General features: G+C 59.2%; 1 protein-coding gene across 1 annotated transcript; it reads left to right on the forward strand.

The window, feature by feature from the left end:
- Positions 1-210: 210 nt before the first annotated feature.
- On the forward strand, positions 211-9,990 carry CCDC92B (coiled-coil domain containing 92B). Its single transcript, XM_061363653.1, has 4 exons — positions 211-333; positions 4,518-4,671; positions 6,744-6,791; positions 9,190-9,990. Exons 1-4 carry the CDS (start codon positions 289-291, stop codon positions 9,795-9,797), a joined length of 855 nt encoding a protein of 284 aa, XP_061219637.1. The 5' UTR covers positions 211-288; the 3' UTR covers positions 9,798-9,990.
- Positions 9,991-13,559: the final 3,569 nt, after the last annotated feature.

Raw genomic sequence — 13,559 nt, forward strand, 5'->3', positions numbered from 1 at the left:
AATCGGGGAGGAAGAGCCGGGGGGGGACGATCCGGCCCCTGTTCCCCGGCCCCCGCCGCGCCCCGCAGGCTCCGGTCCCCGCACGGCTCCCGCCCGCCCGCGCCTCTCCCCGGCGGAGCTCCCCAGTTCCGGTCACGTTGCCGCCTGTTTACGGCGCGGCTGCCGGCGGGCGGCGGGGCCGGGCCGGGCCGGGCGAGGCGGGGCCGCCGCAGGCAGCGCGGGCAGCTCGGGAGCCCGGCGCGGCCCCGGCCCCGGCCCCGGCCCCGGCGCCGCCGCCGCGTTCGCCGCATGACGCCCAGCGGGCACCCCCCGGGGCCCCGCCGCTCCCCCCAGGTAAGGGCCCGGGGCAGGGCGCGGGGCTGCTGCGGGGCCGGCGGGGAGGGCTCGGTGGCGGCGGCGCTGTCCCGCCCGCGGTGCCCCGGCGCCTCCCGTGCCCGCCCTGGGGCTGCGTCCCCCGCCCGCACCCAGCGGCCGCTCGCTGTGCCCGGCCCGGCGGGGGCTGCCCGCCCGTTCCGTTCCGCTCCGCTCCGCGCCGCTGGGTGCGGGCAGAAGGGCTCAGCCGGGCACCGGGAGGCGCCGCTCCCGGATCCCGCAAGCGCGGGGCGGCTCCGCCCGCCTCGGGGGTGATGGATGCGGAGCTGCCGGGCCCGGTCCTGCTCCTGAGGCAGAGCTGAGCCCGTTGCTCATCCCCGGGGCGGCGGGAGAAGGCACCCGCAGCCGGATGAGAAGCTCCAGCTTCGGCTGTTGGCAGGCAGCTGTGCTCAGAGAATTGTGAGAAAACGCAGTAATTTATGATCAGCGTTTGCACTGATTTCGTCTTTAAATAGATACTGATAGATAATGAATAGCAAATAGAACTCCGAGTGTAATTCCGCCTCTGCTGAGATCAGGGAAGGTTTCCCACTGACTTTCCCAAGGCCAGGATTTCACCTCTAGTTTCTATTCCGGGCATTGCCACTACCTCTGTGACCTTCTGCGAGTTTCTTAGCTTCCTGCTGCCTTATTTCCTTCCCTTTAAAGGCGCACTTGCTCCGTGGCGTTGTTGCAAAGTTTGTGTTTGTGTTCTCTGAGATCGTATATTCTGAGCAGTATGGATTTCTAATGGGCATCGGTGTTTATCCCTGTGCATGTTTTAATGCGATGGAGGGGGGGTGCTGGCAACCATAGCAGGATAAATTATTGACCTGTTCCTGCAAAGCTTGTTTGTGCCCCCTGGCTCCCAGTTAATTTGCTGTTTATGGGGGAAAATGAGTACATGGGTGAGGGCTGGGTCCTGGCGTGACGATGTTTGTGCTGGGTTTTGTGTACAGGCTGCATCTGCCTTTCGAATGCATCATCAGGAACTGAGGGGTTTTAATCTGGATCAGAATTGTGGGATTCTGATGGGCATTAAACAACAGCTTTGGACTTCGGTATGGTTTTGCCCTGAAAGCAAATACTCACACAATCTGCCTGTGCAAGGGCGATCAGCTCTTTGCAGACTTGCAGCTGAACCGGTGGTTGTAGCTATTTCAGGAGGCTGCTCCAGTCCTTTTAGTCTGTGAAACACGAGTTCTCACAATCAGATAGGCACTGTGCTGTGGCTCTTGTGTCTCTAACACAAGCTGAAGGTTCCTGTCTTGCTTTGGCACATAGAAATAGGGTCATCAGCACTTGCTGGGTGCCTTGAAGCCCTCGACATGGGGAGCTTTGGCTCGATGAGCTGGGAGACACCGTGGCCCTGTACAGCATTAAATCAGTCAGCAGCTAATCCCTATTAACTCCCAACACCTCCCAAGTGGTTGCGCTGTGTGAGGTGACCATGGGCACGCACCAGACTAAAGGCTCAAACTGCTGCTGCAATCTCCAGTTGACTTGGGAAGCACTGGAGAAAGAGATCAGAAGAGTTTGGCTCTGAAACCCCAACCCCTTGGGATAAGGGCTGGACACAGCCTCTGCTGCTGCCTCTGGCAGTGTTAGAGACCCCCAGACAGCAACAGATGCTGATGAAACCTCAGGACCAAATTACAGCTCCGTTAACAGCTCTCGGCTCTTGCATCACAACCTGTGTGTGGCACAGAGCAGTCTAATGGCCACGATGTGGAACAGTTCATTCCTCCCTTCACCTGTGGGCTGCAGGTGGTGAAGCAGCAGCAGCCTCTGGTCACCATATGTAGCCCCCAAGCCTGTTGGAAGGGGCACAGGAGCCCCAGGACAGATCCGGAACTCCCCATCGCTGCTTTCCACATGTCCAGTGCTGTCCCCCATTGCCTGGGAAGGCAGCTCCTGCCCTCCCTCCATGTCCTGCTGCTGGCAGGAGCTTCCATGCAGGCAAAGCGAGGAGCCCTCCCCTGCTGTGACAGCTCTGACGTTCCTCCTGCTGCAAGCTGAGACCTGTTTCTTGAGGGAAGCAGTGGAAGGCACAGGACCGGCAAAGCTGCTCCGAACCCGCTAAGGATTTCCTATGGCAGTTTTGGAAACAGACTCCCCCTCTCCCCACACACAGGTAAATTATGCAGGCTTTTCATCTTCCACAGCAGGGACAGCAAACGCATCCCGGTCCCAGATGTTGTTCCTCTGACTTCCTTTACAGGTTGATATTTATCAATGTTTTCTTTTTCAAGAAAAACATGTTCATTGGTAAAAAGGGTCATTTCCTACTTAAAGGCAGGAGGCAAAGTTCAATGGAAAATTTGCAGCCATTTCTACTAAAGCCATTTCCACCAGACAGAACAAAGTGCTTGAAAATAGCACTGCGTGTCCCTGGGGCTTCGTCCAACCTACTTTCTTGTGCCTCCCAAGACGAGGTGCCACAACTCCCACCATGAAGCTGCTCCAGAGCCCAGCACATGGCTCTTCCACAGCCCCGCAGGGTGGCAGAGGGTGTGTGCTGTAGCATGGTTTGTGTTCCCAGCTCCAGGGAACTTCCATCACTTCCAGCACCCCCTCGCACCTTAGCGAACCCCCATCATTGCCATGTCTCCTGTCTGTTAATTACAACTCCTTGTCAGGAAAGGCTGCGGGACTTAAAGGCTTCAGATTCATCAGCTTGCCACTCAGAAGGAAAGGGATGATTGGGAAGTTAAGTCTAGAGATGGATTCTTTCCCCCCCCCCCCAGGTTCCATTCTAAAAAGCCCAGCACAGAAGGGCTGCAGATCCCTGCCCAGAGCACCCAAGCACATTCCCCCAGGCAGGGCTATGCAGGCTGGGTCGGGGCTGTTTTCACTTCCATGAGGTTCCACAGGGAGGCTTTAAGCCAGTATAAATCTTACCTCATGCAATAATCGCCTTGATTGAGAAGCAGGACCTTTGTATCTGCTGCTTTTAGGTATCACACCAGCCTTTCCCACGCTTACCCATCATGTCCATGGAGTGAATGTGTGGAATGTTTCATTCCTGAGCAGCAGAGCCATCCCAGGGCTGAAAATGTCATTATTTTGCCTCCAGAAATAAGCAGGAACATGAAGACCTGGGTTTAAGGTCAGCACAGGTTGGATGGGCTTTGGCAGGGACATGAAGACCTGGGTTTGAGGTTAGCACAGAATGGGCTTTGGCAGGAACACGGGGCGCTGCCAAGACCCCTTTCTGTGGAATGGATTTTAAGTGCAGCTTGATTCGATTTGGTGGCAGAAGCTGCCTCCTAATGCAGCGCATGGTGGTGCTGGGGGAGCAGAGCTCGAGCTAAAGCGCTCCTTCGCTCTGAAATTCCTATCGAAAGGAAACTGAGGTCAGATGCGCGTGAAGGAGGGGATGGAGCAGCTTCCCAGGGACAGGACAGTGCCACATCTCCCCATGGAACTGTTTAGCTTAGAAAAGGCCTTTAAGATCCGCAGGTCCAACCACTAACCCGGCACTGCCAGGTTCTCCGTTTGCTGTAGCTTCTCCTCCTGCTGGGCTGGCTGTGGGCAGTGAGGATGGATTCCACATCCACACAGAATGGTGTTTCCCAGGATTAAGGGTCCTTTGGAGGGGTATTTTTCCCTCCCTGGTGCAGCAGCTCAGGTAGGCAGCTCCTGTAGCCATCAACATGTGGTGATGGACCCCGGCAACACAGGAAGACAGCACATCTCCTGCCAGTGCTCCAGTCAGAGCGAGCATTCTGTGCTTTCCATGGGTAGATCTGTGCAGCTACTGCTGTGTAATATGTGACTTGTCAAGTGAGAGCCAGCATCGCCCCTGGTGCAGCTTCCAGCTGGGAACGGTGGGGAGCAGCCCTGTCCCAGTGCAATCAGTGAAGGAGCATTTCCTAAGGCCAAAGTTAACACAGAAACGAGCCATTCCGATGGCAGGGTCCATGCAGCAGCACCTCCTTGTGCAGCTTCTGAGCCCCCAGCCCGGGTATAGGCAGGCTGGAGCTGGGGCAGGCTGCGGGCCATTCCCAGGGGATCTGCTGAGCAGAGCTTCCTCACCCACAGCCACATCCCTGTGGAAAGGGTAGAGCAGCATCACCCTGTGGGCTCTGGCCCTGGCAAGGGCTCTGGGGATGGGGCTTGCATCCTGCGTGCTGCTGATCACAAGCCCCCTCCGCTCCCCACAGGCCTGGACAGCGAATCTGGTTGCGATGGAGACCGTGTCCCTGGAGCACCAGATCCAGAGCGTGCACCGGCACATCGCCTTCCTGAAGAAGGAGCAGATGGAGCTGCTCCATGCCCTGCACCTGGAGATCCTCCGCTTGCAGAAGCACTGCTCAGGTGAGCACTGGGGTGCTTGCTGCATGCACACGGAGCACATTGGGTGGGGAAGCTCCTGGGGCTGGTCCGCACCGGATGAGCCCCAAGCCCCCAGGAAGCACGGCCCCAAGGCTGCTGAGGGGCTCAGGGACCGCCGCAGGTGTGGGGTGCACAGCAGGAAGCCCCCAGCACAGCCCCACTGCAGCAGTGCCACCTCCTCCCCTCACAGCCTCCAGCCCCCCACTGAAACTCATCCCAACTCGTGCCGTCGCCCACATCAATAATTCAGCCGTAGCTAATTGCTCCTTGTCTTCCAGCCTCTCACCCTCCTGATTCCTGGGAAACGAAGGAGTATCTGCAGTGATACAATTGTCTGGTTTTCCCCATCCTTTCCAAGCTTTTGCTGTTCTGTTTCACTGTTTTAATGGCTTCACCCATGGTGTGTCCATACAGGAGCAACAGCAGAGGTTTTGTACTTAAATCAGTGCAGGGGGTTCTGAGTTCCCAGAGGCAGAACTGAGCCTGTGCAGGGTGGGTTGTCAGTGACCTCCTCTTCCTACTGTGACCAGACGGCAGCAGTGTGTGAGCAGGCAGGGCTCACACCCTGCTCTGAGGTGTGTGGCTCCGCAAGGCCCTTCCTCCCAGGGCGATGGGGCAAAGCCCTGCTCAGTTGTAAGGTGAGGTTTGAAGGCTGATGCCCAGTGGGGCTGTTTGCAGGGGGAGCCCCGGTGGGTAAGCCAGCACTGCCCATGCTGTGCCCTGTGCTGATGCTTCAGACCTCACACACCAGCACCATCCCCTGGGAGGGCCCCCCCCCACACCAACAGAGCTGTGCCCCAGCTGCCACCTCCTCATCCTAAGGAGCTCCATGAGGCTCCCAGCAGCCCCCATGGCTCCAGTGCAGAAGCCAGGACTGGGGTTGTGCACTCGCCCCGCAGGGCCACGTCTGCTTTGGGAACGGGCAACTCCTTTAGTTGTCATTTGAAATGTATCCAAGACTCCAAACCTATTATTGTAGCTTCAGAAGAGCACCAGAGTCCCATTGATTTCCAATGGGCAGTCGGGAGTGCTGAAAGCTTTCCAGAAACTGCATTACGTGCCGGGTTACTTCGGCTTCCCACTCCAGGTTTGTTTTCCAGGGCAGACGGGCAGAGCAGCCTGAGCCAAGCGCTCCGGTTCAGAAGGGTGGCAGTGATGAGGATTACACTCAACATGAAAGCAGATTAAAAGAAAAATGTAGGGCAAAGATTAACCATTTGAGCTCATTTTCAGGGGAAAAAAAAGCCTCAAAACAAGTGAATGCTGCTGCTGCCTCGCTCCTCCTGCTCTGGGAGCAGCTGGTGCTTGGGTGGGCTGGGACAGTTCATTCATGGGCTGTCTGTAATGGAGTGAAGTGAGCTCCAGAAAGCCCTGAGCTCCCTTTTGAGCTGGTTTTGTAGCCCAGGAGCAGGCAGGAAGCAGGCAGGGGCTGCGATGGGCTCATCCCTGCAGGATGCTGCTGCTGCTGGGTGCAGTGTGGGCACGGGGCAGCTCTGCCTGCAGCTGCCTGCAGCTGAACCCCAGACCCTGCCATTCCCAGTGGCCAGCCCAGGGGGGATGTGGAAGCCGCACGGTGCCTGAGGAGCAGGGCAGCATCCTCCTGCAGGCACACGGTGTGGGCCGAGGCCTTCCCACCTGTGTCACGTGCAGAGACAGGGATCAGCCTGGAAGCAGTAACTCATGGAACGCTTTGGGTGCAGCAGCTCACACTTGGGTCTATTTTCAGCCGGCTGCTCTGCTCTTTGTCCTGGTTTAAAGCACCAAAAATGGCTCAGCAACTCTTGGTAAAGCCAAAGGCATTGCTGGAGTAACGTGGGGCAGGACCTGCGCACACTGCCGCGGCCACGGTGCAGGGGCTGCTGCCAGATCCCAGGGCTGCCTAATACATATAAATGGCTGGAATCCCCTGTTCAGGCTGTGGCTGGTGCTCTGGGACAGCCATGCTCACGCCAAGGGCTGGACAGAGGCAGTGCCACCACCGCAGGGACCGCGGCGAGCACATGGGACGGGTGGGAGGGATGCTCCCTCTCAGGCCTGTGTGGTTTCTCTTGCAGAGCTCACTCATGACCTGGAACTGAAAGAGCTGGAAGCCCGGCAGCAAGGTAAGAGCACTGCAGAGATAAGATAAGGGGAGCAGCGGCTGGAGGGGGCCCCTCGGGCTGCCCAGGGAGGGGACATGGACCTTGTCTGTAGGGATCAGAGCGGCTGAGGGCAGGGCTGGGATGTCAGTGTGCGCATTCACAGCCTGTTGGCAGCCCCCTTCGAGTCCTGGAAGCCACCTGTGAGGTTTTGCATGTGAAAGCCAGCATCCCTAAAGCCCTGACACAGATCCCTGGGGTGGGACTCCAAGCCTGCAAACCCTCCACCGCAGGGAAACACCAACAAGGACATTACCAGCCCCACCTCCAGCTCCGCTATTCATAGCTGGCATTCCAGGTGCTGATTCAGGAGGCCTCCTGGTTCATGAAACACTCCCTTTTGTCTGCAAAATTATCTTTCACGTTCCAAAATAATGGCTGGCAAAGGATGCTCTGTGAGCAGCTCGGCTCCTCCTCTTCCTTCTCCATCCCAGGGATGAACCTGACCTCGGGCAGTGCTGTGCTGGCTGCAGGGGTTTGGTGCTCCCAGCCCTGGGACATGCAGCAGGCAGCGTGTCACAGACCATGATGTGCGAGTCTCCCCCACAGGTCTCTGCCCATCCTTCAGCCTTTTAACAGCTTACAGAGAGTATGGTCAGATTTGCCACATTTATGGGGCAACCACCTAGTTTAAGATGCTATCAAATGATTGCTCTTCAAGTGCCACTCATGCAATAATTACCTCGTGCAAGTGCCTCCCTTAAGTTCTCATTATAAAGCATTTTTACTCTGCAGAAGACATTTAGGAGCTGAGGCTATAAAGCAGTTGCAAATCACATCGTAAAAAGCAGAGATTACTGCAGACAATGGGAGCAGGCCTGGGCAGGCGTGGGGAGCGCAGGCGGGTGCCAGCCTCACTCCTCTTCCTCACCACACCAAGGGCTGGGTGCAGCAGCTCAAGGGCAGGGCTGCCAGGGGCACCGGGGCTGTCTGTGCCCCCATGCCCGTGTGTGTGACATGAATTGCTGTGGGTGCAGTGCTTCCCTCCATCCCGCACCCCCTCCAGCCTTGCAAGGGCTTTAGGCAGAAAGGATTAGGGAAAATGCAAGGCTCTGGTATTCAAATTCCTTTGCAGGTGTTTACTCAGTGCAGTCCCTCTTGATGTCACCATGGCGGGTGGGATGGAGGAAGGATGGATGGATGGGTGGATGGATGGATGGATGGATGGGTGGGTGGGTGGATGGATGGATGGATGGATGGATGGATGGGTGGGTGGATGGATGGATGGATGGAGACCTCATAGCAGCCTTCCAATATCTAAAGGAGGCCTACAGGGATACCAGAGAGGGTTTAAACTTAAACAGTTCAGGTTAGATCTAAGGCACAAGTTCTTCCCTGTGAGGGTGCTGAGGCGCTGGCACAGGGTGCCCAGAGAAGCTGTGGCTGCCCCATCCCTGGCAGTGCTCAAGGCCAGGTTGGACACAGGGGCTTGGAGCAAGCTGCTCCAGTGGAAGGGGTCCCTGCCCATAGCAGGGACTGAGCTGGATGAGTTTTAAGGTCCCTTCCAACCCAAACCATTCCATGATCCTGTGTCAGGCTGGAGCAGTGCAGGGTGTGCCGGAGCAACGTGCAGAGCCCCACATGAAGTCATGCTCTGTTGGGTGCCGGCGCCGTGACTCAGAAGGGCCGGGGCAGGGAGGGTGCCTGTCACCCACCGAGGTGTGGGAAGGGCAGGGAGGGCAATGGGAGCCGTGGGGAAGATGCTGCTTGACACAGCACCTCTGCTGTAGCCAATCCTGCCGGAGCCCTATTGCTGGCAGAGGCAGAGGTGACACGAGGTGACACAGCAGGGCAGGGGCTGGCTGCCCGGCCATCCCGCACCAGGGACAGGCTCCCCTGAGCCCAGGATGCAGGTTCCCTCCCTGCCAGCACAGCCGGGCTGCTCTGTAATCCTGCATTAGCATCTCCATCCTCACGTCAGGCTGTGGAGCCTCAGGGCTTGAGGCCCGAGACCCTTCCTAAACTGGGCTGATGGTTTCAGTGCCAGTCGTTCCTTTTCTGTCCCAGCTGTATGCTGCCCTGTGCCCAGTCCCTTAGGGAAACTGCAGCGAGGCAGAGGCGGCAGTTCCACAGCAACAGCATCCTCCACAGACTGCCTTTGCATCTGTGTGTTACACATCGCGCTGTGTCTCCGGGCTGACGGCTCCTGCTTCTGCCGGCGGCGCACGGGAAAGGCAGGGAGCCCGTGCGCACGGGGAGCGTGGGGAGCCCCAGCTCCAGAAAGCACCCGAGCAGCCCCAGCGGCACCGCTGGCCATGCTGGCACGGCCGGCAGCCGCATCCATGTGCCCTCATGGTCCTGGTGGGAGCATGCGGGGGGGGCTGAGCCTGCCCTGACCCCTGCCTGTGCCTTGTCCCCGCAGAGGTGCTGGACCGGGAGCTGGAGGAGAAGTGCCGCGCGATGGAGGCACAGCTGCAGGAGAAGGAGAAGGACAACCTGGAGCTGCGCAAGGAGCTGCAGCACAAGGAGACGCTGGTGGCCGCGCTGCGCTCCAGCCTCCGCAACAAGGAGCGCCGGTTCCTGGAGCAGCTGAAGCGGCGGAGCCACCGCGTCACCATCCTCGACACGGAGCTGCAGAAGCAGACGGAGGCGGCCGCGTACCTCTCGCTGCAGCTCCACGCCACGGCGCAGCGGCTGCCGGCGCCCCGCGCCCCGCAGCAGCCCCCCGACACCGCCCCGGCCGACGGCAGGCCCCGGCGCCGCGGCCACAGGGCTCAGCCCCGCCGCCCGCCCGGTGACGGTGCCCGTTCCAGGGACCCCCCGCCCGAGGAGCACGACGCCATGCCCGACCCGGCGCTCTTCCTGTACTCGGCGCGGCCGCAGCGCCCGCAGCCCTCCGCGCCCCCCCGCACACAGCGGCCGCCCCGGCCCCCCGCGCAGGAGCCCGTGGCCAGGGCCAGGTCGGGCAAGGGGGATCCCGGCAAGAGGCAGGGGCCCGGCCCCCGCGGCTCCCCCGGCACCAAGGAGTAGAGGCCGAGCGGCCGGCATGGCCTGAGCCCTGCGGCACCGGGGTGGGCACCGGCCACGCTGCGTCCCCCCCCGTCCCCTCGAGGGGAAGGGGCAGCGGAAGGCGGGTGCCTTGCTCGCAGCTCCTGATGCAGGCAGCCAGGAGGATCCCCCTTGCACAAAGGGTCTGAGCACTGCAGGACAGTGGGCAACAGGCGCAGGGCTGCAGAGGGGACACGGCTCCAAGGAAGGAAGGAAAGGTGGCATTTCGGCAATGAGAAGAGCTTCCTGCTGCTGCCCCTCGGAGCAGATGCAAGGTGTGTTTCCCTGAGCCAGAGTTCCAGGAGGTGGATGTGCAGCAGCAAGCAAGGGGCACAGGGTTTGGCACAGCGGGATGAGCTCATTCACTGGGGATGGCTGGAGAGGATCCCAGATGTCAAAGCAAAGTGCTCTGGTCTGCAGGCAGCTGAGTGGAGTTGGTCCTGTGGCTGAGGAGGGATCCCATCTGCAGGGCACAGTGCAGCCGTGCCGGCCTGGTCCCGCTCCCTGCGCAGCAGTTTGTCTGCCTCTGCATTTACTCGCAGGACTTGGACAAGGTGGCTGGAGGTGACTCACGAGCATCGGTCCTGCCAGATGCCCGCATGGCTCCTCACCCACCGCAGCCCCACTCCATGTGCTGCAGCTCATGTCCCCTGTGCCGGGCTGGTCTCCTCTCGACACCAGCATCTCAGTCCCCAGTCACCTCCACAGCCAGGTCTGGGTTTGTCACCTCCAGTCCTCCCCACGGCCTCCCTGCACTGTGGCTGTGAAGCATGGGCAGCCTTGCCTGGCCTGCAACGAAACCATCATCACGCCTCCATCCCCTGGGTGTTGTGGAAGGGCAGAGCAGAGCAGGGCTCTGGTGGCAGGGCACCATCGGGACCTGCACTCCTCCGAGGGGCAGGTTCTACCCTGGTGTGTGGCTGCAGACCTGGCCCCAATCCCTGCCTGCAGCCTCTTCCTGCCCCACTGCCTTCATGGCTGGAGCTGCTGCGATGGGAACCCCATTTCCTTCCAGTTCAGTGTGAGACCTCCAGAAACATGGCCCTAGCAGACAGTGGGGCTCAGCCTGCCCCAGCTCCTCTGCAGCGTGCCCGTGCACTCAGAGGTGTCTATTTTTGTAGTTCAATATTTATATACTATATTAAAATGCTTTTACGAGATTCTCAGCAGCAGTCCCTAGGCCATTGGCACAAACCAGCCCCATAGCGTACAAGATGCACGAGCAGGACAGGAATTAGCAGCTTTTGTAGCTATTTATTTGCCTGTGATGTGAATAGTCAAGCTTTGGAAGGCAAGACCCCCCCCGTTCCCCTGTGAGGGTTGGGACCCTCACTCCTCAGTCTGAGCTTGGGAAGAAGCCCAGCAAAGCCACGCTGGGGCAGCTCCCCACTAGCAGGGATCCAGGGAGCAGTCGCCCTGTGTGGAGCCCTGCAGAGGTTCAGCTTTAGTAGGGGATTTCTGCAGCCCCTGGTGCATCCCGGAGCACAGAGACCACCAGAGCCCCATCAGCTCCTGCCTGCCCTCCCCTGCTGCCACCCTGGGAAGGGCTGCAGGGTGCTCTCATGCCCTGGCTCCACAGCACTGCATGCCCCAGCTGCCCTCCCGAGGCAGGGCACAGTGGGGTGCGTTGGCACGAGTGTGGTACAGTTGCACAAGGGAGACAAGCCCCGGCCTGGCTCCCATTGCAGAGCGGTTCAAGGCAGGCTCGGGGTGTGCTTGGGCCCAGCCATCACCCACCCATGGGACGCAGAGCAGGGTGGCAAGGGGCAGCCTGTGCTGCACTGCACCGGTGCAGCATCGCAGCCACGCGGTCCCCGTGGTGTGATGCAGGGGAGGTGCTGTTTTGGCCTCTGGAAATCTCCGTTTCTCTCAGGTTCAGAGAGGTTCTGCTGAGGATTTGTCTCTATTCCCTTTGAACATGAAAGAGGGTCACACGTGTCCCTGTGCTGCTCGGCTGTCCCGCTAGCTGTGGTGTGCACAGCTGCCTTCCCCTCTCCTCCCTAGACAATCCCAATAGAGAATGATGCATTTTTATTGGTAAGATCACGGTGTCCCTGACTGACCTGAGCATTGAAAAGGGGAGGGAAGTCATTGATCCTTCTTCTGTGTAAATACCTGCCTAGCAGTCAGCAGTTTTAGTGCCTAGTATGCAAAGGAAGCAACCCTGTCTGAGCTGCAGGATCGCTTCCTCCTCACCACTGTTTAGCAGCTTGCTCAAGGAGTGATCTCTTTTCCAACCCTCCCATTGCTCCCCTCCTCCTGGTGCTCCCCGGTGCTGGCGGGCGGCTGGGCAGGCCCCGAGCCCCATGGCCCTTGGATGTGCAGGAAGAGCTGCCTATGGTGAGGGGGAGGTCCCAAAGGGATGGAGAGGGAGCACCCCAGTTCCCCCTCCATGCCAATGTAATGTGCTTGGAAATGAGCTGTCGGGGTGATCCCTGAGCTGCTCCCTGGAGCGGGAAGGATCAGCTCCTGCGTGCTGTACCTGCTTCAGTCACTGCTGCTTTTCTGGGGGGGAGCTTTAGAGATGCTATATATACACATATATATATATAAATATTATATACACACACTTGTTTTGAAGGAAAAACACTGTATGATTGTAATAGAAACGATGTTGAGATAATTTATTTTAATCTTTGTATTTATATAAAATGATCAAAGAGATCAAAATGATCAAGGATGGAAGAAGAAGAAGACAGTGTTCCCGTTTGTCACTGAGGGAGCTGCTGTCAGCCACAGCCCTGAGCAGCCGGAGCCCAGGCAGTGCCTGGGCCAGGGGCTCCTGCAGACCCCGCAGCTCCTCAGGCTGTTTTAGCCCTTAGCCTGGGGTGTAGCGAGCTCTGTAGGTGCAGTCAGTGGGTTCAGACCCCCTGGAGGTCCGCAGGGTGCACAGACCGAGGAGCGCAACTGCTGACCCCACGTGCTTGTTGTGGCACAAGCAATGCTTAAATGCTGTGTAGAGTTGGACTGGGAATGGATCATAGCAATAATGCTCGGTTGTTAACCAATGTCTTACGTGTACAGCCCGCGGGTGCTGGGAGCTTTCTGCGCACAGACCAAGAGCCGGCACCGCTCTGCCCCCCCTTGGCTCTGCAGCGCTCATGGGTTTGCTGCGTTGGCTTTGCTAAGCTCCCTTTTCCTCGTCAGTGTTTTTCCTAATGCCCTCTGAGGAAGCGATGCCTCGAACTGTGCGGGGTGAGCGGTGGTGGGGAGGAGCTGCACCCCCTCTGTTCACTGCACTGTGCCAGAGCCAGAGCCAGCGATGCCGGGAGGCAGAGCCGGTGGCTTGGTGCATGTTCCCCACACTGCAGCCGGGAGGTTCCCCTCTTGACCCTGTTAATTAAAAGCCATATTTTCTGAATGTGTTTCCTGGGGCCAGTCTGAGTGCTCCCCGCAGCATCCTCCCCATCCCACCGTGAGGGTGCCTGAGCAGCGCAGCCGCTCCCCACAGCCCCTCGGGGGCCTGCAGGACCTTCCCCATGCTGCACAAGAGCTGTCCACAGCAGGGCCGGGTCCTGCAGCCTCGGGGAAGCTTCACCAGAGGCACAGCCCTGTAACCCCTCACCGCAGCGGAGCTGGGCGCAGCGTGACGGGTGTCACCGGGATGGATGCTGTGGGGGCTCAGGATGGTCCCTCCTGTGTGCCCGGGTGAGTTGGCAGCAGCATGGCAAGAGACGCCTGCCTGGCATGGCTGGAGCATCAGGGGTTGCTCTGCTCTGCTCTGCACAGAGCATCTCCATGCAT

Source organism: Neopsephotus bourkii, unplaced genomic scaffold (assembly GCF_033783945.1).
Source record: "Neopsephotus bourkii isolate Nb327-2 ecotype Australia unplaced genomic scaffold, CSIRO-AGI_Nbou_v1 NB_1154, whole genome shotgun sequence".
NCBI lineage: Eukaryota > Metazoa > Chordata > Aves > Psittaciformes > Psittacidae > Neopsephotus > Neopsephotus bourkii.

Coding starts and splice junctions, on each gene's coding strand:
- CCDC92B (XM_061363653.1), top strand. CDS start 289: ATGACGCCCAGCGGGCACCCCCCGGGGCCCCGCCGCTCCCCCCAG. Junction 334..4,517: donor GGCCCCGCCGCTCCCCCCAG/GTAAGGGCCCGG, acceptor CGCTCCCCACAG/GCCTGGACAGCGAATCTGGT. Junction 4,672..6,743: donor CTTGCAGAAGCACTGCTCAG/GTGAGCACTGGG, acceptor TTTCTCTTGCAG/AGCTCACTCATGACCTGGAA.